Genomic DNA, 25,626 nt, shown 5'->3' with positions numbered 1-25,626 from the left:
TTCGAACGCAGATTTTTTTCGTTCGAACGCAGATTTTTTTCGTTCGAACGCAGATTTTTTTCGTTCGAACGCAGATTTTTTTCGTTCGAACGCAGATTTTTTTCGTTCGAACGCAGATTTTTTTCTTTCTAACGAATATGTTTTCAATTTTTTTTTTCATCTATGTCCCTTTAAAAGCTCCGTAGTTTTTTTGGGTGTAAAACAAATTACCATGAGATGATAGAGTGTTTTTCCCGTTGACATGATTTTTGTTCTGCGTGATTTGGATCTTTTGTTTAAAAGTTACAGCAAAATTGTAAAGACTGTCAAAATCTGTCTGGGCCACTTTTCAGATTAAGTTGGTATCTAATGAAAGGCATTCTTACACCTTCTTGGTATGTGTCATGTGAATGCCTTTCATTAGATACGGTATACCAGATAATCTGAAAAGTGGACAAACTTGGAATTCAAGTCCTTTCATTGCATTAGCTGAATCTCTGGACTGGGGTGTCCAAATGAGATGGGATAAAGACCATTGTGTAGAGTATTCACTACACATGCAGACTCTGTAGATATGTTTTGCAAAACGGGATTGCTAGTATTTTTAGTAGTTATGGATTGACTGCCACATTTTTATTGACACACGCTGCATGTGGGTGCCTGTTACAAGTTACAACTTAAGCTTTAGGAAGGTATATATTCTGTATCTTTGAAGTACTCATGCGTAGGAAAGGTCCACACATTTTTGTAAAAAGACTCTTTGGTGCCAATAAAAACATCTCCATACATGATTTCAGTATATACACCATATTTATATATTTTATCAATAAACTTCATTTGAGTACATAAAATACGTGTATATAAAAAACGAGATGTTAATTACAAGTACAGCTGACATGACGACTCACAATTATTCGGCCAACTTCAAAATTCACCCCCCAAAAAAATGTTATATTTGATCTGGAGTTTTGGAGTTAAAACCAAACCAATTTATGAAGTTGAACTTTTCAAGCTGGTTTATTTGTGTGTGTTTGATAAGCCTGATCGGTTTGATTTGGCAGATACATTTTAATGATGGCCGGATATGTGTCATGTGATAAAATCAAAATCAAGGAATCATTCAACTTTTTTCTCTTAAAAATCCCAACGAAGCATCCTAATATCTGCAGAAAGATTTGCTGACATGATTACAAATTTGAGGACTGACAGTGACGTTTCAGTATACAGTGCATTGTGACCTGTCATTGCATTCTAGTGTCAAATGTGATTGCAAGCTTCATAAACGTTTGAATCTCTATGTTTAGGATGAAATATTATAGAAATAGTTAACAGAATTAGAATTCAGTAGCTCATAGAATTCAGATCCATCGGTGAATGGGCAAAAATGAAGGAATTTCAGAAGTGTTGTCCAAACAAAGAAATGTCATTGTTTTTTTTTGTTCAAAGTGTTTGAATGAATGATGTTATCACTGAAAACATGTGGATTATTATGAAATGTATCTTCGAGCAAACTTGAATCCTTGATTCTGATTGGTCGGTCCATGGCAACAAACCGTGCTGCACTATCCCATATGCCATGGTCCATACTGCACTCTGCGTATCGCGCTATTCCAAGATGCGTGCGCCGTTCCTGCTGCAGGCGTGGATGACCGCTGAAAAATTGTGTACAGCTTGCTTGTCCCAACTTTACTGTGCGTCAAGTTTGCTTGAAGATAATTTTTTATTCCATGTAGTGAGTCTGTGTCCCACATACCACTTGGTCTTCGGCCTCGCGCCATGTTGGACACAGATGCAGTACAATATTCTGTGTTCCACTCGAGCTTGTGGGATAAGTAATATTGTTATACCTCTGTCTTGAATACTGTATTTTCATTGGCCTAGAACGATCACGTGTTAAGTTTATAAAAAGTTTTGGCACACTCCCGGTGGGATATCGCGTACATGATATCCCACAGGGAGTGTGCTATGACTTTGTACGTACGGTACGTATGGTGTGCATGAAACGCTTGTATCGTTGGTACCCACGCTATTTTCACCATTTTGGTGTTTGATTGAGTTGGTGTTTGATTGTCATGATTGTTGTGTTTACTGCTGTTTGTTTCGGATTTTTACATCAAAACATTTCAAACGCTGTGATGTGGGATATGACGTTTTGAACACCCGAGGGGAGCAATGCCGCGAGGGTGTTCAAAACGTCATATATCCCACATCATAGCGTTCAACAATTGTTAAATATGTTTCACTGGAACTAGAGTATATATTCAGCATTTCTCAAAATCCAGTACTACACACAAATGTTAGCATATTGTCATCTTGACCACATGCCTTAGGATGCATAATTTATCCAGCACACATTAATATCTAACACTGAATCATTTTCTGATAGACCATTGCACTGGACAACAATTAATTACACCCCTACATTGGATACAACTTGGCACGATTGCAGCAGTATGGATCATGTGTGTTGTTGTAGCCAGGCATAGGAGTACTCATAGACCAGTAGCATGATAGCACCCCCTGGGCCTAGCCTCATGATCTTGGGTAGAAGCCCCTTGTACAAGGCCAAATATCTGAAAAACAAAACAAATGCGAAATAAGACACAAATATTGCTCAGGTAAAATGAAACACCAGAATAAATGTTAACCAGTTCATCACGCTGGTATTATTTTGACAGTGACCTGACCCACGGGTTTAGGCTGCGAGCAGGTCGCTGACAGATATTTCCGGCCTCTCTTATTGCGTGTTTATCCGTCATCTGTTCCAAATACCAGCAAAACCTTTGCATGTATATTCGACTTGAACTGGTTAAAGGCACGAAGGAACATTTGTAATTTCCTGGAAACGTGTACCTATGGATTTAACGACAAAATCCTTGCTCAAAGTGAAGCTAGGACTGGCACCAAATACCCTCTAAATGTATTCCACATGAAATGGCATCACTCAGAAGAAAAAAACAATCATTGGCGGTGGTTTAAGAACTTGTGCCAGCAGGCAAAGTTTTTGACGTGAGCAAAGGAATCCAGTTAGAGACCCCAAAAATTATGCATACTTTTTCTGGTTTTTTTTTTTTTAATGTATGGCATCCACTGAGCTTAAATTTCAACAAGTTAGTACTTTAGGCCCAAAAAAAAAAGTCTCCGGTTTCTGGTATGCGCGCGCGTCGCCGTAGCCATGAGCGTCGGCAAAATGAAAACATTTTTTTTTTAATGAAAGATGATGTCTCAAAACCGCCAAACTCACTGGTTTGACTGGAATCCTGCTGCTGCACAGTTTTAACGTGTTTTGGGATGGGGTTATGATCGAGAATAAGCTTTATGTGGCCTCTCTGGACTCCCATATATTTGTACTAAGTTTAGTCGAGCACAATTTGCAATCATCAGCCGACATTTGAAGCAAAAAAAATCAGGTAAAAAAAAAAAAGCCGCGTCACCACACCACTTTTGGGGCAAGCTCCATACCAGAAAACGGAGACTTTTTTGGGGGGCCTTATGCACTCTTCTTAAGATTTTGAGCAATTTTGTTGCTTTAAACGAAAAGAGTGCAGAAAAAGCAAATGTTCCCATGTACCTTTAAGCTTAGCTGTCACATTCAAAGCACAAAATGTATTCACAACTTTGAATGCACCGAAAGTATGATATTTGACTGCACCTGTTGTCCTTTGTTTGGACAAGTGTGGTGCCATTAGGAGTGCTGGATGGGGTATGCCAAAGACACACAGGTCCATGGCTTTTTACAACAGTAGAGGATGCAACAGGCCATGTATAATTTCGCTTTAAATTCAAGCAAAAGCCTTATGGTGAAATTACTGTCCAAATCCTGATATTTTCTCTATTTTTCTCTATTTTTTTTTAACCAAAGTATATGTGCTTATAGTCAAGTTTTGTTAACTGGGTATTTTTGCTTTTTTTGACACAATTTTTACCTTTTTGTTAAATGTAAATACATGTAAATTCTCTGCATTTTAAATAGAATTTTCTAATTATTACTTGTGCCTTTCATTGAGAGTTTGTTTTACATGTATTTTCTGACACTTACATTAAAACTGTATTCCAGGTACGTGAACAATTTTGACATAAGGTACGAAAAAGCTGATAACGGTGAACAAAACTTAATATGCTGGTACAACTTTTGTCCAAAGTTTGTACGTGTCTAATTTTACCCCCTGAAGCCCCTTGTGTGTACAGCACCGAAAATGACAAAATGAACATGACTGCATTACACACAGTAATAGGGTTAATTTTAGCAACTACTGAGGGCGCTATGATGCCTATTCAATGAATCCAGGTGAGGATACATGGCCATTGTACATTGGTTGATTGTGAAAATGCATTGTGGAGAGAGGGGGTGATGTTCCAAAATATCATGTTTTTATGTTTGAGATAAAGTTTCAAGTTTTTAATGCATACCCCATGTTCTTCAAAAAGTAGATATCTTTTTTCCTGACAACTTTTATAAGTTTTAACAAAAAAAACTACTTTGTTCCGATTTTGGGCGTCTGCAACCCTGGGAAAAAAAAGGGCTTCAGAAAACCCACCCTGCGAAAGCCAAACTATTGTCTGGCAGCCAATAATTCATATTTTGTGAAAAAATAATTCAATTACTAAAAATTGGTAATTGTTTTTTTTTAAACATTTTATTCAAAAGTGAATAACTATTATATTGCTAGTAAGATAGCAGTTGCAAATTACAAATCTATTTTTCAAGGTGAAACTTCAAAAAAGCATTTTTCAATAAATAAAAAAATATATAACTTCTTCCAAGAAGTAAGAAGCTTTCCAATACAATTTCCAAGACTGTTTGAAAATCAGGTCCTAACAATAAATAAGTTCTAACTTTTTTGGCCCCCTCCCCTTACTTCCAGTCCACTACCAGTTCACCAACCCCACTAGGTTACTTACCCTTCTTCAACATACACCATTCGTATCGTCTGGAAGCACGTCTTGTACTTGATCTGTCCTGGCACTGGCTGGGGCCCTTGTATACGACTCTTGGCCACATCAAAAGGAATGTTGAGTGCGGAGGCTAACGTTCCGGCAATGAGACCGATCAGGAACTTGCGTGAAAACTCCAACTTGGGTGTCTGCAGAAAGATATTTACGATTGTGTAACTTTTTGGTGTAGCTTATTTAGGGGAGGTGTGTTGAGATTGAGGTCAGAAGGCGAACTTAAGATCAAAAATCTGTCACTTTTTTTGGCAGTTTACAATATTTTATGCTGCAAGTGAATTCTAAGTTGTGGAAAATGTTGACATTTGGCATGTGACCAGGGCTCACGAAATCAGCTGCCCGACATCCCGGGACAACCAAAATATTTTGTCGGACAACCAAAAGTTCCAGGTTGTCAGCCCGATGGGCAGCCACTTTTTTTCACCAATACTCACACATTTTTACACTTTATTTTAGTCCATGGGATTTTCGAAAGTTCCAGAATCCCATACATGTGCACAGCGTCGAACAAAATCATGATAATATCGACATTTTGACTCAGCTGTTGCGCTATCGCCATTTGAAGTTGGTAATCTACGCATAAACCAATAACGGGTACCAGCCAAAACAGAACAGCGGTCAATCTCAATCTGTACGTATATATGGTCCGGCTACATCATGCAGTGACATTTCGCGTACGTATTGTGTGTAGGCAGCAAATGCAATCCTGTGTGTACATGTGTTTCCAATAATATTATGACCGGACCACTGTACACCATGTATCGGCGCGGTGTAGAGCGCGGGTACCGTACACGCAGCCACGGTCAGCCACTGCCGGCAAAGCACGCTTGCAAAATGGTAATAGCGCAGCAGCCGAGTACAAAATATTTTGGTTGTCCCAGGACGTCGGGCAGCCAATTTTGAAAGCACTGAGCCACTTCAGGTAAAAATGTACATTATTAGGATATGGCCTTCAGTTTGGGGCAATATTAAAAGTTCTTTATTGGGCAACTGAAAATGAAATTCGGGCAACCAGATTTCAAGCACCCCTGCCACAAAGGGCAACTTCATTTTTAAAAAAAAAAAAGGCCTGAGTGATTCCTAAAAACTGACTATGCTAACAATCCCAGCCAAAATGGTTGGGACACTTCCTGAGCCTGCCACAGTCACTTACTCCCCCGCTCCCCCGCTCCTCTGGTCAATGTTGTTCTCTCCAGCTGATGGAGCACACACCGCGCAATAAGAGACAACATTAAACGGGGGCCGGGGGGTTGGGGGCCCAGCGAGATTTGGCCAGGATTGTAGATCATTTCGTCCAGTTCAATTATTGTGAGTGGGTAGCAGCCTGTTAGAATGGAATTCCATAGTCTTGCAGATCTAAATAGTATTAGTTAGCAACCTATAATTATAGGTCAACCCAAAAAGATTGTGGCTTCAAGCAGGTGAATCATATGTGATACTTTCCATTGATTAGAAGATGCAGTTGTTCCAAACAACTGCAACGTTTGATCTTTAACCCCTCCTCATCGGCTGAGGCGAAAGCCGTGCTACGGTATGCCGTGGTTATGCCGTTGTATGCCGTCTGTGTGCCGCTACTGCCACTACTGCGCAGCGGCTACTGTGCAGTGATGCCAGTGCAGTGAGGCGTGAAAACCCGACGGCAAGGAGTGGGCCATCTGTAAATTGTGCATTTTTTGTTTTTGTGGCAACAAAAGTGCTCAAAATCTCAAGAAGGGTGCTGAACAACTAACCTGGTGGAGTTTTAGCTCTGTGAATGTTGTACATTCCGAGAAAAAAAAGTATTATAGGATGTCATATTTCCGAGTCATATTTTGAATTGCGCCAGAAATCAGCATCCGGACCATGTTCTCATTCAGATGATTGCAGCTACGCGATGCCACGCAATGAACCGACGATTAGCAATCGCGTGCACATGTGCTTTGTGTCAACGCTTGCACGCATTCACAGATTCGCCCAATTACAAACCTCCATTTCTAAAAAGTAAGCTTTTTAGCAGTGTTTTGTTGGTTACGTTTTGGATAGCTGCAAATTGGTCCACTCTACCTTTCAACTTTTCATGTACTTCATTCAATAATTTTTTTTTCCACTTGTTTGTTTTGTGCAAGCGTGGATAGGTTTTAATTTCACCATCAGTTGGGTAGTAAGGAATTTTAGATGAACACAAATTCAGAAGGATATAATGTTTCAACTTGATAAAGAGGGTCTTACCGAAGCTTCTGGGAAGTACTGTTTGATGTTGTGGTAGAAACTGAAGTAAACCATGTTGAAGATACCGTGCCTGCCTAGAGTTGCTGTCAGTCCTCTGAACATGCCGTCACGTCCAATGCCCTGTTCTCTGATTATTCTCCTGGCTAATGAGAATGCACTGGTTTGCTGCAACAAAATCAGCCAGTCTTGGAAGTTTAAGGTTGTGAACTGAGTTGTTTCTAAGGCTGTCACCTAACTGAGGCCACATTTGCAGGGTTGCCGCACTGACCGGGGGCATCATTTTCTGCAGAGGATTGCCTTCCTTTCTGGGGGGTGGGGGGCACAAGACGGGGGGGGGGGGGGGGGGGGGGGGGGGGGGGGGGGGGGGGGGGGGGGGGGGGGGGGGGGCACAAGTGCCCAGCTTTGGGGGACTTACCCCTACAGCTCATCAAATGATCTTTGTAAACACCGGCCACCGTGGACCCCCCATTGTCCCTAATCCTCATTCCTTTGTTGTACTACTAACTTTTTAGCAACAGCTCTCATTGGTTTTGTACACGAATTTCGGTCAATCGTGGACGTATTGTTTGTGCCCTAACCCGTTTGTCCCAGGTCCACGATTGCCGGTGTTTACATACTCAACGTTACCTTAGTTATGGCACTGCTCTTAGGGCCAATTCCAGATATGACCTTGCAGCTCTCATGTGATAACTGGCCGGTCACCCTGGTGGATTTTGTGGCCTATCCCTACATTCACTTATTGTTCAAATTCAAAAATAGACCAGGAGATTTCCAAAGATTTTGCAGAATTGAAACAAGCACAGCCCAGCCACTATCACTTTACAAAATGGGATTTGATGTTCTTTACAAGGTAAGTGCAAAGAATGTGTCGTTAGTCTTCTGCACAGTGGAGGATGAACAAAGGATGACCCAAAAAAAACAGAAAACACATATTGAGACTAACTTGTACCTGAGAAAATTGGAGCCTCTCTGCTTGTAACCGCACCTTGACTACCTCAAATGGGGTGATGATGAAGCCCTCTGTGAGGCCAGAGCATAGACCTGCTATAGTGAAGGTCTGCAAATGCAAAGTTGAAACACAAACATTTCTTTTTTAAGTTCTTTTAAAACAAAACAAGAACATGCTTACTCAGTCAACCTGTTATCGATTTCATATCTGTATCACAATTCCACTTTTTTTGGAGGATTTAATTCTGAGAGGCAACAATTCCAGTTCCCCAAAGAATGGAATCAAGGCAGTGAAAGACACAAAGTATTATTAAAGCCAGAGTCCATCATTTGCAGCTATCCAAAAAGTAACTGGCGTAATTATTGTTGAAAAATACTTGGTTGAAAGATAGTAAAGGGACTAAACTCCCTGCGAAATTATTCTTTCTGGCAAGCTGTCATTTTGAAGAAATCAACAAAAGAAGGCCTTTCCAACGATGCTTCTTAAGAAGCACCGTAGGAAATTAAGTTCGTTTTGTTATTCGGCGAAGCATGTGCAAGCATTGACACGAGGCACACGCAGTTGCTATAATTCGTCGGATCAGTGCGCGACATCACATAGCTGCAATCGGCTCAGTGAGAACGTGTTTCGGACGTTGAATTCAGGCCCAATTCAAAACATGATTCAGCAACTTTTGATTGGAAATTGAGGTCCTAGAATGTTGTTTTTCTCAAAATATACAGCTAAAGCTGAGCTGAAACTTCATCAGGTTAGTTGTTCAGCACCCTTCTTTAGATCTTGAGCACTTTTGTTGCTTCAACGAGCATAATGCACAAATAACAAATGATGGACTATACCTTTAAACAGACAGACATACCCCTGAATAACCTCGCATTCAGATTATACTGCTGCTTTTTTATCACAGTACATGTAGAGTCGATTCTGAATGGAATTGCAATTTGGCTCCCAAATATGTTGGAATCATCCAAATATTATCAAGAAGTAACTAGAGGTAGGGCATTTGTGATGTGATCAAGCTAAATGAGTCGTTTGTCTGAAACTTTCATTTGGAGATTCAGGCCAAAATAGGGCCACTTCATCACATCACTTCATCACATCTCTTGGTGTTTTGACTTCCATAATTTTTTAACTAAAGATGGTATCAGCATGCCGTTTGCACAGCAGTAATGCTGAGATTGTGCTCTTTTCAAATCTGTAAAAAAAAAAAAAAAATGACCAGTGTCGACAAACGACTCATTTAGCTTGATCACATCACATTTGTTGACTTACAAACGCTGGGTGATTGGGTAAGGCAACTATTGCATTGGACATTGCCTAAAGTTGTGAATATTTGTAGATGCGAACGGAGAAAAAATCACAAAATTCAGCCTTTCCAGTGCAGCCTTTTACATCATGAATTCAGAGTAATATGCACATCTTTGGATCAGGGTTGATATATGTTCAATGTTTTAGGTTTATACCATTAACCATTTAGAAGAAAAGTCGTGAGAATTATTGTTCGAAAAACAAAAAAAGACACATGGATGGAAAGGAAGAATGAAGATTAATTTAGACAATTTTGAAATGGTGATCGGGTGGTGCCCGATCACCCAAAAAGCATCATGGCAAGTATAGGAAGGTTACATGTACAAAAAAAATGAACGCGACATCTAGTCATCAGTGTTAACTGTGTGAACTGTTGTTCCAACATTATAAATGCATACGCTGTGAAACAAGGACGAGGACACACGTCCTTTAAAGGTAGAGTATATCATTTGCAGCTATCCAAAAAGTAACTGACGAAATTATTGTTGAAAAGCATACTTAGTTTAAAGATAATAATGGCACTTAAAACTCCCTGTGAAACTTTTGGAAATTTCCATTAGTAGTTCGTTTTTAAATCGGCGAAGCTGTGAATGGGTGCGCGCAAGTGTTAACACGACGCACACACGTCCACGGTTGCTATGATTTGTCGATTTAGTGCGTGACATCGCCCAGCTGCAATCGGCTGAATGAGAAAGTGTCCCGGATGCTGATTTTGGGCGCAATTCAAAACACGACTCGGCAACTTTTGAATTGAAATCGAGATCCTAGAATATTGTTTTCTCCAAATATTCAGCATTCACAGAGCTAAAAGTTCATCAGGTTAGTTGTTAAGCACCCTTCTAGTCAGAGTTTGAGCACTTTTGTTGCTTCAAATGAAAAAAATGCACAAATGACAATTGACAAATGACATACCCTACCTTTAAGCTGGATTATTTCCAGTGACTAATAATGGTTTTAGTTCAGTGGTTTCTCAATCCATCTGTACTTTGTGCTTGTGTAGTTTACAGATGGATGGTTAACTGATACTCTATGCAGGCAGTCAACCATGAAGGCGAATAGTCAGAGGCTTCTTTCTAGCAAATGCTTGGATGGTTGTAATTGCATTGTGGAATTGGCTAATAGACCATTATCATGTTGCAGCCAATTGATTTCATTCCCATTCAAATCATTGTAACCAAAGCAAGGCTGGAGGGAAAAATAGTCTGGTTCCTTTTTACACAAAAACATTATAATTCAGTACTGTTATTGGATACAGGGAACATGACTAAAATGGTGGAAGCATGATATAGGTCTATTGGGCTCGCAATGCAGGTTGTACAGTGTATGGGTGTGAATCGGAACTCAGGGCACCCAAGTATGCGACCGTTGATGTCAGGAACCAGTTCCAGATTATGGCATCACGAAGAACTGCTAATTATAATGGTTTACCTTCTGAGGTTACTAACCTACCAGTGGCGTGGGGGCTGGAGCCCCAAATAGAAATATCTTCTTGTACTGTTCAAATGTGAAGAACTTGACGGCCCGCTTCGGTGTTTCTGCCAGGATCGGGGGCAGGATGCCCTTGTAAACCGATAAGGCCCTGCGGTCAGAAACACAGACATTCATAAACAACTATAAATTGAAACGGTTTCGAAGTAAAAAGGAGAACAAATGTGATTTGAAGCTTTGCAAGGCCAAATGGTAAACTGAACCCAATGAAATTAATCTCCTCTGAATAGTGTAATGCAATGCACAACCAGTGAGTATCGAATAGTGCTTATTCGAGTGTTGGTTGCTGGGCTATATGCTACCCCAGGCTAGTACATAGCCGTTGTGTACATGCCAGTAGCATGTTGTTGTTGGGCGCCAGGGTATAAAGCGCCTCGCGCAATAGCGTTGCTCTCTTTCTGCTGCGGCCAGTAACCAGAGTGTGGTCCCTGTGAAGTCTGCTCTAGCAGTAATTAATCTCCTACAATTAAACAATCACCTTGACAGCAAGTCACAGGCGAGGGAGCCTCGTACGCTGTGTGAGTACAAACTGGTAAATGATCCCTGTACCGCTTCTAATCCCCGATAATTGAGTGATCTCTGAAATTACATCTGAGAAGCGATTAAGCATAAGATCACGTAGGTGAGGCACCGATGTAGGCGAGAAACTTGATTGGTGAAGAAACCATTAAAACTAAGGGTAGGCGCAAAGTTGTGTCACGTTTCCAATACTTCCCCAATGGGCCCCCCGTCTGTTAGCCCAGTGGGTGGTGTGAAAGCGTGTGAGGGTGTTCTTTTGGTAGTGTGCTGCTGGCCTGGTGCTAGACTTCCTCCACAATGGATCTGCGTTTCCTGCCGAAGAGGTTAACCGTTCACCAATATATGCAGAGACCGACCCGGGCAGTCGTCCAAGGGCCATACCGCCAAATTAGTTCCAGTGGTGAGATGGACAAAGTACACTGTCTGAGCTGGAAGGCAAGGAGGGGGGAGAAGGGGGTGGCAAGGAGGGGAAGGGGCGAGAGGGCCAAACGTTTTATAGTGTAACATACCCTTCTGTGCGGTACATTCTGCGGACCACATCAAACATCGAGGTACCATACACCACTCCTTGAGGCCCACCCTGGATCTGAAATCTGACAAAAGAGGAATAAAAACAACTTGACAAATGACCAAAGCAACAGTGCTTTAGGTTGGAACAACAGGCCAAAGGTACTTTTTGATTCCAAGAATACTTGGAAATGAAACGAGTCACAACTTTACATCTCATTACCGTGTTTTAATGACATCTAGGGGATGCATCAAGCTGACCTCAACCAGACCTGAGATTAAAAATAGTCAGAAAAAAAGAATATGGTCATTACTATTCTGGAATGTATTTCACTTGCGACCAATGCAACATAACAACCAAAGAAGATTTCATATTGGATATGGTTTTATGAACTAGTCCGAAAATTTGGCACTCTCAATACTGTGTATGAGAGTCCCAAAAATTCAGAAAGTGAAAACATGCAATGCAAGATAACAGACCAGCACATGAAACAACCAGTCCAACACCCCATTGCTACTGCATCAATCAACTGTGTCAAAAGAAACATCTGGCACCTCGTCTCCATTTCTACACTTTCTCTCCATAGTCATCAGGTCATGCCACCAGACTATCTTAGCTAAGGGTCAATCTTTTCAAAAAGTTGGACATTTACCACAAAACCAGTCAAGTCTTGGGCTTCAAATTTAAATCACTTGGCTTCACTCTCAGGTGCAAAATGTTGAAGGATCATCTCCTTTAAAAATTGAATTGAGGCCTAACTTGGCTGGTGAAATACTGAGGACCTTGTCTTTTGCCTCATGAAAATCTTAGAGAGTTTAGTCAGCTAAACATGAAAAGAGTGAGTAAATTTGGTCTGACTTTGTTTTGCATTTTTTTTTTCGCACAGGTCCCAGTATGGATTAGTCTATGAGCAGATTCACTGATTAATTAGGCAAGACCCCGCCTCTTGATCTCCTAGATTTTGACCAATCAGCAGGCGCTTTCTATATAGGGTATTCGGTCATTCACCTGTTGCGCGCGTCATAGACCATGGATAAAAAGTACCTGTGTCATGCGCTCTGTATCTGTTACACGATAATGCACCCGGCTATTGTTGTATTACAAAACACTGCATTCGAATTGACCAATCAAACCATTTAGCCCTGATTTGGGAATGAAATGACGTCAAGATTTTGTAAAGTCGACTCCGATTGGCTGGCGCGCGGCTTGCACATATCTGCATGTCTATAGACATATCAGACGTTTTACAGGACTTGGCTCAGTGGATAACGGGTGATACTCAAAGTATGGATATGCACCACACAAAAAATTACAAACAGTAGGCCTATAGCTCCATGCACTATGGAATGCACCCTGACACTTAAGTTTATAGCTACATTTACTCAGTCTCAGAGCACTAGTCATTGCTTTCATGTGATCATAAAGATGTTGCACTGAATCGAATGGATTGGTGAAGTTATCCATTTTACCTGCTGATCCTCCTGCAAGGATCTGGCGCCCTCCCTCCTTCAACCTGTCTCCCACAGTGACTGCTTCGGACATGGTAGTAAAATGACTGCCGACAGTGCTAACTTTGGGAAGAAATAAAAGATAATCAGAAGCTGAACCTTAATCAACATGTTAATGACATCATGGAGGACCATGATGACATGTAGTGTGCTTTTATCGGTAGTAGGGAAACCGGGTATCTGATTTAAAAAAACATTGGTACCCGGGCTGGGGTACATACCGTTAAAGAAACACAACCCCAAAATTCAAATCTTGAAAGTTGTTGTTCAGATTGTTCACGATTAAAGGTCGTATCCGCACAATAATAGTACCACATCGATCGGTGCATCAATACAGCACTTAACCGCAACTTTCACGAGCATCATAAACATGAAAATGTTTGGTTTTCCCATGTAGCCTGGTTTTAATTTTGAAAATTCCCCACATGACATTCAAAACCTTTCTTTTTCATTGTCTGAGAAGTTAATATTATCCTAATTTGTAAAGTTGGTTACGGGTACCTGATCCAAAAATCTGGAACCAGTTCCTGACATCAACGGTCGGGTACTCGGGTACCCGGTTTTGATCATTGATGTACACCCCTATATCATGTATATGACAGTGAACAGTCACTAGTCTAAACAGAAATTTCAATTGTTGATTTTAAAACAATACAAATTATATATGTTCCCTAAATAAACTCTCATTATTATTTTTGATCATAGCTCCATGGTTCGTCCGTGCTTCCAGAGTTTCGCCACCATGCCCACTGAGCCCCACTCAGTCATATGCCACTGCCATCAGTTTGGCCATGACTGCCAAATGACTGCCTCCCTCCCTAGCCCTCCCTCCGATCCCGCCCGTCAACTAGTCCGAGTAACTAGGACTCTACGAATCGCCTTTTTTAACTATCGCCCGACCATGTCCAAATGTTAAAAAAAGGCGATTCGTAGAGTCCTACTCCTAGTTAGTACTAGTAGTTACTCGGACCATAGGCCTACCCGTCAACCAACTAACGTTATGCCCGAACATGCCGAAAGCCAAGCATGCCTAGCTTGGACACGTGCAAATACTTGCGATCTACCTACCAACAAAGGTGATAAAATGCGTGACCGGCTCCTTGTTAAATTATGTTGAATATTGCGCGCAAAATGCAATGTCTACCCCCAGACCACTGGCCTCCACATGTCAGATGTCACACACACCAAGGCCGGCCGGCCGGTGTCATATGAAAATGGGACTCGTATGAAAATCGGACTCTTTTTCCCTTTTATTGGTTAAACCTTCTCACGTGACCGGTCCCTCTCCTAATTATCTATGCATGAGCATGCGCAATACCACCAATGAGTCCGTATTTCATAAAACCTAAATTCATGCTACACCTGCACAAGTGCAACACCCCTTTGCACAAGTGCAACACCCCTTTCCACACCGACGGTAAGTGTTCGTGTTGCGCTCCTGGCCCGAGCTATACCATCAACCCAACTTAAGTTGGGACGGTCCCAGCTATAGTGTTGCAGTTGGGCCGGCCCAACTATAGTTGAGACACTGATAAAGCTCCTCTGTTCTCACGCGCGCGTGGTGGCACGTTTCAGGCACATTTCACGTCTCCTTGTCCGATCACGTTTGTTTGGATACTAGATTTAGTCGGGCTTGCTTGAATACAGTTCTTATCATCGGTCATTTTAGATTTGTTTGTAAATGAGAAGTAGTCCTTCAAGTTTATTTTAAAAAGATGTGTGTCCCATGCCCAAAAGAAAGGATTTTTAGTTTCAGTTTTACCCAATGACCACCACAAAATTATTTCATAAATTTTCGTCTTTGTACAAGTGCTCCGAGTTCCACTAGTCCACGTTTATTTTAGATTTTCGGAAGTGAGAAGTCAATTTAAATTTGGCACGATATTTCTCTTTCACGTCATGCGATTTTTAAATTTCCATAAATTGAGATGCAGGTAACATATACAAAGGCCTTTTCCCGTAAGAAATCAATGTACCAAAAAAAAATTTTTTTTAACTCCGACTTTTACAGGCTAATTTTCCTATTCGAGCTTCGGGTCGGGTCGCCGGGTCGGGTCCGAGTTTGGCCATCATTTCAGTTGGGTCGAGTCGGTTTCGGATTTGCGCTTGCGATTTTCGCCGTCGAGAGTCACGTCGGGTCGGTTGGTTAAGCCATTTTGGAAAAACCGAAATAGGCGAGAGAGAAAAACGAAACAGTTCTGAAATTCACACGGTACAATATTTATTGAAGAGTCACTGTGCTCGGCACGACCAAAATGGTTTGTGGTCTATCACGCCTGGTCTTTAACATCTAGGCCTACCAGCACGTTTTGCCGTACGGTAAGATCAGTGGCGTCACCAGACTTTTCAGTCTGGGGGGGCACAGGGGGGGCACCAGCATTTGATGGGGGGGGCACTTAAGTGGATACGGATCGCCATCCTGGGGGAGGGGTCTAAGGGGAGGGGGTGCCCCCCTCCCCTTTGGAAAATTTTCGCATACGGAGGATGGGCTAGATGCAAAATGGTGCCACATTTGCAGCTCATTTGAAGAAAATACGAATTACTGTGCTTCTTTGTCCTTACTAGTGCAGTGCCCGTCTAAAATGTGCATGTTCGGGAAGCGCAAATTGCTTTGCCGCTGGTATAGGTTGCATACTTGCAGAGTTTTGGAGAACTGCTCGTGCAAACAACGCACGCGATTCAATGGTGTTGTTTTCACAGGTTGAACGCACACTTAGGTCAAAGTTTGTGCCAAGTTTGAAGTTCGACCACCTACAATGGTCGCTCAGTCGACTGCAAAAATAATGTGCCCGTGTACATACGAAAACATGGTATGCAGTGCTATTCACCCGTACTGGACAATGTGTCGGCCTACACCACTGCACGTGCGCGTGTCCGTGCATTGTTTGCGTCATATTGAGCGCGCGCGCTTTAGCCTATACATGACGTAAACAATTGAAAAGAACGGCAGTGCGTGGTGTTATGTTCTAAGCTGCCACGTTTGCCTCCGAAAATACTGCTTTTTTGCAGCTTTTTCGAGAACCGAGAACCGCTGTTCCAAACAACTTCAAACTTGGCACTGCACATTCTGTGGCCCCGAGAAATACACCCGCCGATTCTCAACTTCATACGGTGCCCGGTTCTGGAGATAATCGGCGGACAGACAGACAGACAGAGATTCCTGGAATTATAGTAAGATGAAAAACCAACTCAGATGATGGGAGTTGAATATAACAAAATATATATATATTTTTTTACCAACCCAAATCTCAGATGGGGGGGCACTCGGGGGGGGGGGGGGGCACTAGGTTTTCCAGGGGGGGCACGTGCCCCCCTGGCCCCCCCTTGGCGACGCCACTGGGTAAGATTCAGTAGTTACTGAGAGAGACTTTCAGGCGACGGACACGGATAAGTTCAGGCCATAACAAGCGGACAGTTGCCCAAGCCAGATATTCGGGGGGTTTTCGGGTCGGTTCGGTTTCGGGTCGGTTTCGGGTCGGTTCTCCTTGAGTTTTTTCGGTCGGGTTGGGTCGGTCGGTTTTAGGGAGTTCAGATCGGTTTCGGTTCGGATTCGGTTTATATCTATAATGTTTCGGGTCGGTTTGGCCTCAGTGGTCAACCCGACCCGAATGCACAACACTAGTCCGGAAGCGCGCCACCAGCGGTGACAACTTTACCGTATGTAGCTAGCTGGGCAGGCCCAACTGGAACACTTTAGTTGGGACGGTCCCGACTTAGGTTGGGACACTTGTTATAGCTTGGGCAAACAACTGTGCTCTGTACGAGGAGGACGCAAAGTTGTGAATACATCCGCTTGCAGGAGGTATAGTCTCCTGTGCAGACTTCAGACCATTCGAGGCTTGATACACACAGTTCAGAAGTCGTACTTCATTGACAAATGTGCAAGACTGCGGAGACATGCACTCTTCGCGAATGAAAGACAAATGAAAGTGTCATTCAATTCAATTCCATTCAATTAATGTATTTATTCATCATGATTAAACTGATCATGAAATTCTGCATCCTGTGTGTTAAAAACAATGACGTTCACGAACCCTGGACACTAACCTTAAAGTTCAATACCCGTCGCGCTCTTCAAAACAAATCTCCATTAAACGAATGTTCCATTTGTATTTTATTTTTTTTACAGGAAAAACTACTTTATTCCGAAAAAGAAAACAATTTAATTATATTTCTAGCACAAATGAACCCGACCCGCGAGAGCCGAATTACTTGTCTGACAGCTAATGATTTGATTTTTTTGTGAAGAAGTAATTCAATTGCTCAACTTTGGTACATTGTTTTGTTAGATGTCTCGAAGTGAATAACTTTATTTTGCTATAGGAATTGCCATTAATTCTTTTTCTTCTATTTTTCGAGTCGATTCTCAAAGAAAGTACGGGAAACGCATCTTTTAAAATGAAACACTAGATGAATATAGTTTAAAGACAGTTAACAACCACCAACACATTAACTAAATACAGCGCTAATACTATCACTCAAGAACAGTTATAGAACACATAAAATATAAAAAATTGTAGGGGACTAGTACGTGCAGGGGTTGGAGTGGAAGTACCGAGGGAGTGATCAGAGGTGCAGATCACTTGAACTAGGCGGGCCTAAACCCATCCGCCGAGCTCATGAATAAAAGTTATACCCTCAAAATATTCTATATTATTAGAGAGGTCTGAGAGCCATACATCGGGGGTTGAAGCGATATGACAATGAACCTCTGGCCCGGACTTGGAGATTCCAATTATGAACATTTTGGATGCAATTGGGCTCGAAAGGCGCTATTTTGCCATGTGGAGGGATCGTTTTTTCAAGATGACTACTTTTCCGCTTTGGGAAAAATAGGGGTCGTCTTCTGTGGGTGAGAATTTCTCTCTTTGATCATCATTAATTTCTATGCAGCTTAATACCTGTGAGAGTTCTGAGTATTTTTAAAACTTGATTTTGAAGTTTGGGCATTTAGCACTGGTGTCTATGGGACTTTTAATACTGCAGGGGTGCATCCTTAGGGAATGAAGAGTGGGGATGGAGCAGGGCAAGGAACAAACGAGTGCAGTGGTGGGTGAGAATCAAGGGAGAATACTAGCAATGCATGAAGTGTTTAGTTAGATAAATAGGGGGTAAAACTAAGATGAAGTGATAATTAGGCAGGGAAGGAACGCCAAGAGCCAGGGTTAGCCATGAGGATTATTTGTCAACAAAATGACACGGAGGGGGGAAATTAAAAGGTTAGTTATTCCCTTCCTGGATGTTGAGTTCATGGCTGAATAATCCGAAGACGTTTCATCCACACTTACTTTCTTCCTGCTGCGAACTGAGTACTTGCAATGGCCAGTGATTCTATATGATTCTATAGTGATTAAATATAAACATATTTAATACCCCAAACTTTAAAACTTCTAAATTAATGGCAGTAAAAACAAAATTAATGGAAGAACATACAAACCAATTAAAACAAAATAATTCTCTGAACTCCATACAGTGGATGCGCATATAACTTGATAAAAAAAACTCCTCCCCAAAGAAAACAAAAACAAACTTCTTTCGTTGCACTTATGGTTGGTAGTGATGTACGGTCATGCGTGTAATCAAGAACTATAATAATTGGGACGATTCAAATAAGACATGAACCGTTATGCTAATTGTTTGTATATTTTAATACAAACAGTTTTTTTTTACAAAAAAATATTTTCTGTGGGGGACTGGATAAACATGTTATTTGTTAATACGGTTCGTTCGTTCCCCAGTCCGAGATGTCCAGCAGGGAAAAAAAGTTGAAAAAGTCAAGTTTTGTTTCAGTTTTTTTTTCATACTCCAGTTTTATTTTATACTCCAAAACATCTATACACACTAAGATTAAAAGGGGAAGAAAAAATGCATCAGTGACCTTAGTACCATCAGTCGTAACAACCCAACTTTTGAAACGCAAGAACGTTGCTCGAAAAACGTCTATGTCCAGGGCATTGTTGTTTCGATCTCCTCAAACTGCATACGTTCAAGGACACACTCTCTGTGTTTAGTAAACCGCCTCGGTATCGAATTTTGTATTTGTCGATACCAATAATTTCGATATCGAACAGGTGAGACAAATGAAACAGTAAAACATAACAAAAACAAAACAACACATAAAGCATTCCTGATGGGGTTAATTTCATGGAAAATAACTGTTTCTAAAAAAACACTACTTTGTTAAAATAAACGTATCTAATAATGATTGCTGAGTTTTGAAGGTGCAAAAAGTAGTTGACTCTTATTTCTTCGACTCTCAGTTTCGATATATCCAGTCATGTATCGATTGATCATCCAGTCACCGTTGAAGTATGCAAGATGGCGGAGAGTGCGCGTCGGTTTCTGGGCAGCAGTCCTTCGCGGACACTTGCAAGGAATTATGATCCGTACGGAGGAGGTGATGAGGATATAATGCGGATGGAAGACATGCACCATGCTGTGAGCCAGACAAAAGACAAGATTGGGAGCTTGCGACAGGCGTTATCAGAAAAGTATGCGGTTTAAAGGCCCGTGAAAAGTGAACCAACACTAGCTTGAGTAACTCCAGCTGACATGCTCCATTTTCATTCACATGTAACGCTGGAGGTAGCCCCATTAATGTGGCCTATTTACTGGACTGCCTCCGTAAACATAGGCCACACATCCACATGTACAAAAATCGTGTCGACGGAGCCAAATTTTGATTTTCACATTTAGGCTTAGTTTGTAGGGTTTTTTGCTTTAGAAGCATACTCACCCTCTTTATAGGCTAATCAGAAAGTGCTGCCTTTTTCAGATGTATATTTTTCGTGAAATTTCCAGATTCATTTTTACACGTTTGCGTATCAAAATTTCAACATGAAATTTCACAAAAATTAGACATCTGAAAAAGGCAGCACTTTCTGATTAGCCTGTAAAGAGGGTGAGTATGCTTCTAAAGCAAAAAAAACCTACAAACTAAGCCTAAATGTGAAAATCAAAATTTGGCTCCGTCGACACGATTTTTGTACATGTGGATGTGTGGCCTATGTTTACGGAGGCAGTCCAGTAAATAGGCCACATTTATGGGGCTACGCTGGAGGCATAACCTGTTTGTTAGAATGTGGCAGCAAGAGACCCTAATTTTTTTTTTAGGGCCTAAAAAAATGGCCTCTCAAAAATTGTTCATTTTCACCTCTAATATCCCACCCCAGACATGCCAGAGTTCATTTACATACCTCATACATTCAGCAGTCATTTACGAAGCCTGATGATCGACTTGAAACAGACGGTGCTGACCACACAAAAAAAAGTGAAAAATCTTGACGATTTCGGTGGCTTGTCCGTAAAAAAACGCCAGTTCCAACGGCTGTCGTCCATTTTATTTTGCTAATTATGTAAATGTATGCATCACGTGATGACATTGAAATGAAAAAAATCTGCGTGCGCGATGTATGTGGGTACCACACCGCTTTCAGGCGCCGCAAGTGAGTTCAATTTTCGTCTGGTGCGTTGTCGTGGAGAGCATTCTGGTTGTCTTGCTTAATTTAAGCAAGACAACGAGAATGCTCTCCACGACAACGCACCAGACGAAAATTGAACTCACTTGCGGCGCCTGAAAGCGGTGTGGTACCCACATACATCGCGCGCGCAGATTTTTTTCGATGTCATCACGTGATGCATACATTTACATAATTAGCAAAATAAAATGGACGACAGCCGTTGGAACTGGCATTATTTTAAGGACAAGCCACCGAAATCGTCAAGATTTTTCACATTTTTTTTGTGTGGTCTGTTTCAAGTCGATCATTAGGCTTCGTAAATGACTGCTGAATGTATGAGGTATGTAAATGAACTCTGGGGTGGGATATTATTAGAGGTGAAAATGAACAATTTTTGAGAGGCCAATTTTTTAGGGTCTCTTGCTACCACATTCTAACAAGGCAGTGTATATTTTGCCGGAGACGGCAAACCTTTAGTAAACGTTAGTTTGCCGGATATGCACTGAACATGCGCAGTTACTGTTTTTTTGTACTTAAACTTTTTCCGGTGAAAAGTTTTAGTCTGGCTCCATGCCAAAATTATCGTTGTTACCTCGTATTCACAAGATGGGATTCAGACCATTTTGTAATTTCGGACTTTATTTCCCTTTTAAAAAAATCCTCCAGAGCCACAAATCTGAAAAAGAAAATGTAATACTCTGCAAAAAATGTTTGAGACATGTTAAAATAATAAAAGAAGAATATTCTTATTTATTTGGGGATGAGAAAAAAAAACTTTAAAATGTGGTGCGGTTGGAATCGAACGCGAATCATCCCGCTTACTAGAGCCTTTGCTTAACCATTACACCAAACGTGCTACACAACTTTTAGTGGGAATTTAATACATCTTATAATTCAGCCCTATTTTAAAGAGTACAGCGCCCTCTGTTGATAAGGATTGCCGCCGGCAAACCTTTAGTAATCGTTAGTTTGCCGTCATTACCTCCGGCAAAATATCCACTATCTTCTAACAAACAGGTTATGCCTCCAGCGTTGCATGTGAATGAATATGGAGCATGTCAGCTGGAGTTACTCAAGCTAAACCAACACCAACAGCAAACATGATCAGTTGCCTGCATGCCCTTAGCCGGCGGGCCACAAGGCCAGCTTTGAATTATTTTCGTCTACGTGCAGTTGGTATATAGCGCGCCCTGGCAAGCACATCCAAACGATAATTTATCCAGCAAACTAGCATTTATTAAAAGAAAACTGGCACAGCCAATATGACTTGGCCTATTTGAAAATAATGTGTACTTAAAGGAACCAGCACCTGATTTCACAAAGCGCTGCAACGTGTTGCAACCCGAGTTACGACTTGCGATTTACTGAACGCGTCGTAAGTTCCTTGACAAAAACACGTCGCAAGTTATGACGTGTCTAGGGCCTAGGTCATCGCAAAATAAGAAGCGTCCTTTTCTTAACCAGTTTTATGCCATAAAAATACATATTTAAACTGAGACTATCATTGATGTGTGTAAAGTTGTAAAAAGAAAATGCATTGAATAAATAGGAATTAGCCTGGAATATTGCAGTTGAAATTACAAAGTAGATAGGCTACAGTCCACTGAGAGCTTGTTTTCCTTTAAAATTGCATCACTCATCCGCCATTTTTATTTTACGTTTTAAAAACGACTCTTTGTTGAATAGCAGACAACTATTTTCTATTGGCTGACTGAATACATAAAACAGTTACCGAGTTGTGCTATAAATACACCTATGTCGCGTCGCAATTACAACTTGTTTTTGTGAAATGGATCGCAGGATTGCTGCGATGCATAGTAGGGATACGACGCGTCGCAGCGCTGCGATGCACTGTAAGTTACGATGAGTTTCATGAAATCGGGTGCAGGCTCCAAGACTCCCTGGAGCCAAATATCCAGTGCCTTAAGGCTGGTTCATACTTCCTGCGAATGTAATTTGAATTTTCGTCACGAAGCATTCGCTGCGAAATTCGCAGGAGTTGAAATGTGTTCAACTTTTGCGAATTTGCAGTGTGAATACGTGCTCTGATGTCACAAATTTACATTCACGTTCGCTTTCGCGCCGAGTATGAACCGGCCTTTAAAAGAGAGATAGGTTGGACTCGTGAATATATTGCTGTTGTACATTCAGCATAAAGTTAGACGTCTATGCTTATTACTTCTGAAACTAACTGGCAATCCTGAAAGATAGTTCTTCAGTGTGAACAGAGTTTCGTCCTCATTTGGTAATATTTTGTTTGATTGTAGAAATCAAGTCATCAGAAGGGAGCGTTCTCTGAGGAAGGCCGCAGAGCGTCGTGAGCTGGACAGATCCACAGAGGATACCTTTGTTGACATGTATGCAGGCTCCAGTCCATCTGTCAATGAAGAGCTGAAAGACTGGCTGTCCCCGGCCAAGCAGAGAGACCGCATATTACGGGGTAAGGGCTCAGCTCCTAGGCAAAGTTGAGTCATATAACATGCTACTCACAAGTCAATCCCAAGTGCATACCAAGTTGATCATGCATGTAAGTCAATCACGCTCTGAATCGAACGTCCGGTCACAAGTCAAACCCCAATTCAGGTCAGAAGTAAGAGGGAATAAGAAGCAATGACATCACAGGCCCTTTTGGCCTGTTTGGAAAGTTTGTGATAGGACTTGAGACTAGATGGCTCTTGATTGACTTGGTAACAATGCTGCTCAAGATTTCTCCGTGTAAAATCCTCCCTCTTTAGAAACCTGCCCAAGGGAATCGACAAGTTTGTGTTACATTGTAGGTATTTCACAGTTGGAAATACTTAAAGGCACCAAAAAGCATGAAAAAAATACAAAAATGTGGCTTTCCCTTAAAAATACATGTAGGCAAGATCCAAGGTTGGTCAAACTGTATAAATCAAGTTGGTCCAAAACGTAAGAAACAATATACAGTTGTAATTGTAAGATTCTGAGCCTGCTAGCAAGCTCAGAGTCTTGAAGCAGTTGGGTCTTGCGATATTTGGGTGGCTTGGGTGGCTAGTGCGTAAAGCCCTCTCACCAATGTGGCCTGGGTTCGATTTCTGGCTCGGACCGTATGTGAGTAGACTTGTTTGTTGATTCTCTCCTGTGCCGTGATTTTTGTTTCTGGGCTCTCCGGTTTTCCTCCCATCGCAATAATCAACACTTCGATCTCCCTGTGCTTCGTGGTCAGACATGGGTCGTATGGCAGCTGCCTAAGGCACCTTTACATGCCTTTGGCTCGACCACATTGTAGCCGCGTCCTTCGCAATTCAGCTCTTCTCAACTGCCATTAAGGATGATTAACCCCCCCCCCCCCACACACACACACAATATGATTGGAAGCAACTTGTTGCACTGAGTAGGCTTAACACTTTGACAACTGTTATTTGTTTACTGTGTGTAGCCAAGGTGTTGTGTGTCGGTTGGTGGTTACAGTAAGAGGCTACTCCAAAAGCAAATTTCCATATTTTTAAACCAAAGAAGGTGATCATAAGCCTTTGGGGTTTTTTTTTCAAGGTGGTAAACCGCATCCCAAGGAAAAAGAGCTCCAGAGAAAGACAGAAGCCACTGAGCGGTCTCCCAAGGAAAGTAAAGGAGTTGATCAGACGGACGCACCGAAGGATGACCTGACCCTGACCTCAGAGGATGACATGAGAAGTGAGGAGATGGAGGATGTAAGGGGAAGACAGGAACGAAGATCTAGGAAACCCAGGAGAAGAAGAGGTATGAAGTGTGCTGATTATATAAGATTTACTTTCCTATTCAATATGGAATCCATGGAATAGACAAGTGGTGGGCAGCTGTGTTTAGTCATCCCCACTTCTTTTTATGACCAAGTCAGACTGTATTTAAAGATATAGTCCATCATTTGTAATTTGTGCTTTTTGTTCGTTTGAAGCAACAAAAGTGTTCAAAATCTAATGAAGGATACTGAACAACTAACCTGATGAAGTTTCAGCTCAGCTTCAGCTGTATATTCCAAGAAAAACAGCATTCTAGGATCTCAATTTCAAATCAAAAGTTGCTGAATCATGTTTTGAATTGTTCTGAATTGCAGCTATATGCGATGTCGCGCACTGATCCGACGAATTATAGCAACCGCGCGCTCATGTGCGTCGTGCCAATGCTTGCGCGCACTGCGCCGAATAACAAAACGAACTACTAATTTAAATTTTCCTACGGTGCGTCTTAAGACGCACCGTTGGAAAGGCCTTCTTTCGTTGATTACTGCAAAATGATAGCTTGCCAGAAAGATTAATTTCACAGGGAGTTTAGTCCACTTACTATCTTTCAACCAAGTATGTTTTTCAACAATAATACGCCAGTTACTTTTTCGGATGGCTGCAAATGATGGACTATAGCTTTAATCCTGCCTTGTAATATTCTCCTTCATTGCCTTCGATGAGGAAATTGTAGCCAAACTGTTAACGGTACATGCCTTCACCAGATATGTACTTTAAAGGGATGTGTACTTTACATCTCCAGAATGTCTTTTTTTTTTTTAGATTTAACACATTCTTACCTTTCAAAAAATCCCAAATCTGGTTGCTGGCAAATGGAAAGAACAAGTTATATAGACAAAAATTGTGTTTCGTGATTGAAAGGTTGAAACTGAAACTGGTCTTCAACAGGTTAGAATATGAACATTCTTCTTTGGATTTTCAGTGGTGTTGTTATTGGAAATGAAGAAAATGCATGAAAAGCCTTTAAGTACAAAAATGTTTTGCTTTGGTCTCCCTTGCGGAGGAAGAATTA

General features: G+C 41.5%; 2 protein-coding genes across 3 annotated transcripts in view; one reads left to right on the top strand and one right to left on the bottom strand.

Moving 5' to 3' along the window:
• Positions 1-2,197: 2,197 nt before the first annotated feature.
• Positions 2,198-14,609, bottom strand: LOC119741962 (mitochondrial 2-oxodicarboxylate carrier-like). 2 transcript variants are annotated; one of them, XM_038217932.1, is made up of 9 exons: positions 14,483-14,609; positions 13,376-13,477; positions 12,129-12,177; positions 11,908-11,991; positions 10,841-10,970; positions 8,087-8,194; positions 7,138-7,302; positions 4,882-5,063; positions 2,198-2,552 (listed from the first exon to the last, which is right to left on the bottom strand). In XM_038217932.1, the coding sequence occupies exons 2-9, from the start codon at positions 13,446-13,448 to the stop codon at positions 2,438-2,440; spliced, it is 906 nt and encodes a 301-aa protein (XP_038073860.1). In that variant the 5' UTR covers positions 13,449-13,477; positions 14,483-14,609; the 3' UTR covers positions 2,198-2,437. The 2 variants fall into 2 exon arrangements, with proteins under 2 accessions (XP_038073860.1, XP_038073861.1); XM_038217933.1 differs by having other exon boundaries at positions 13,376-13,473; positions 14,483-14,602.
• Positions 14,610-19,698: 5,089 nt separating this feature from the next.
• The window catches only part of LOC119740894 (mirror-image polydactyly gene 1 protein-like), a 41,101-nt gene continuing 35,173 nt past the window's right edge, over positions 19,699-25,626 (top strand). Inside the window, exons 1-3 of the mRNA XM_038216366.1 lie at positions 19,699-19,905; positions 23,142-23,314; positions 24,388-24,594. Coding sequence (XP_038072294.1) covers positions 19,733-19,905; positions 23,142-23,314; positions 24,388-24,594 — 553 coding nt within the window. The 5' untranslated portion in view covers positions 19,699-19,732. The remainder of the gene's footprint in view (positions 19,906-23,141; positions 23,315-24,387; positions 24,595-25,626) is intronic.

The sequence above is a fragment of the Patiria miniata genome, unplaced genomic scaffold, assembly GCF_015706575.1.
Source record: "Patiria miniata isolate m_02_andy unplaced genomic scaffold, ASM1570657v1 HiC_scaffold_5, whole genome shotgun sequence".
Taxonomy (NCBI): Eukaryota; Metazoa; Echinodermata; class Asteroidea; order Valvatida; family Asterinidae; genus Patiria; species Patiria miniata.
Note: the sequence above shows the minus strand (reverse complement) of the source record. Positions and strands in the feature narration are given on the sequence as shown.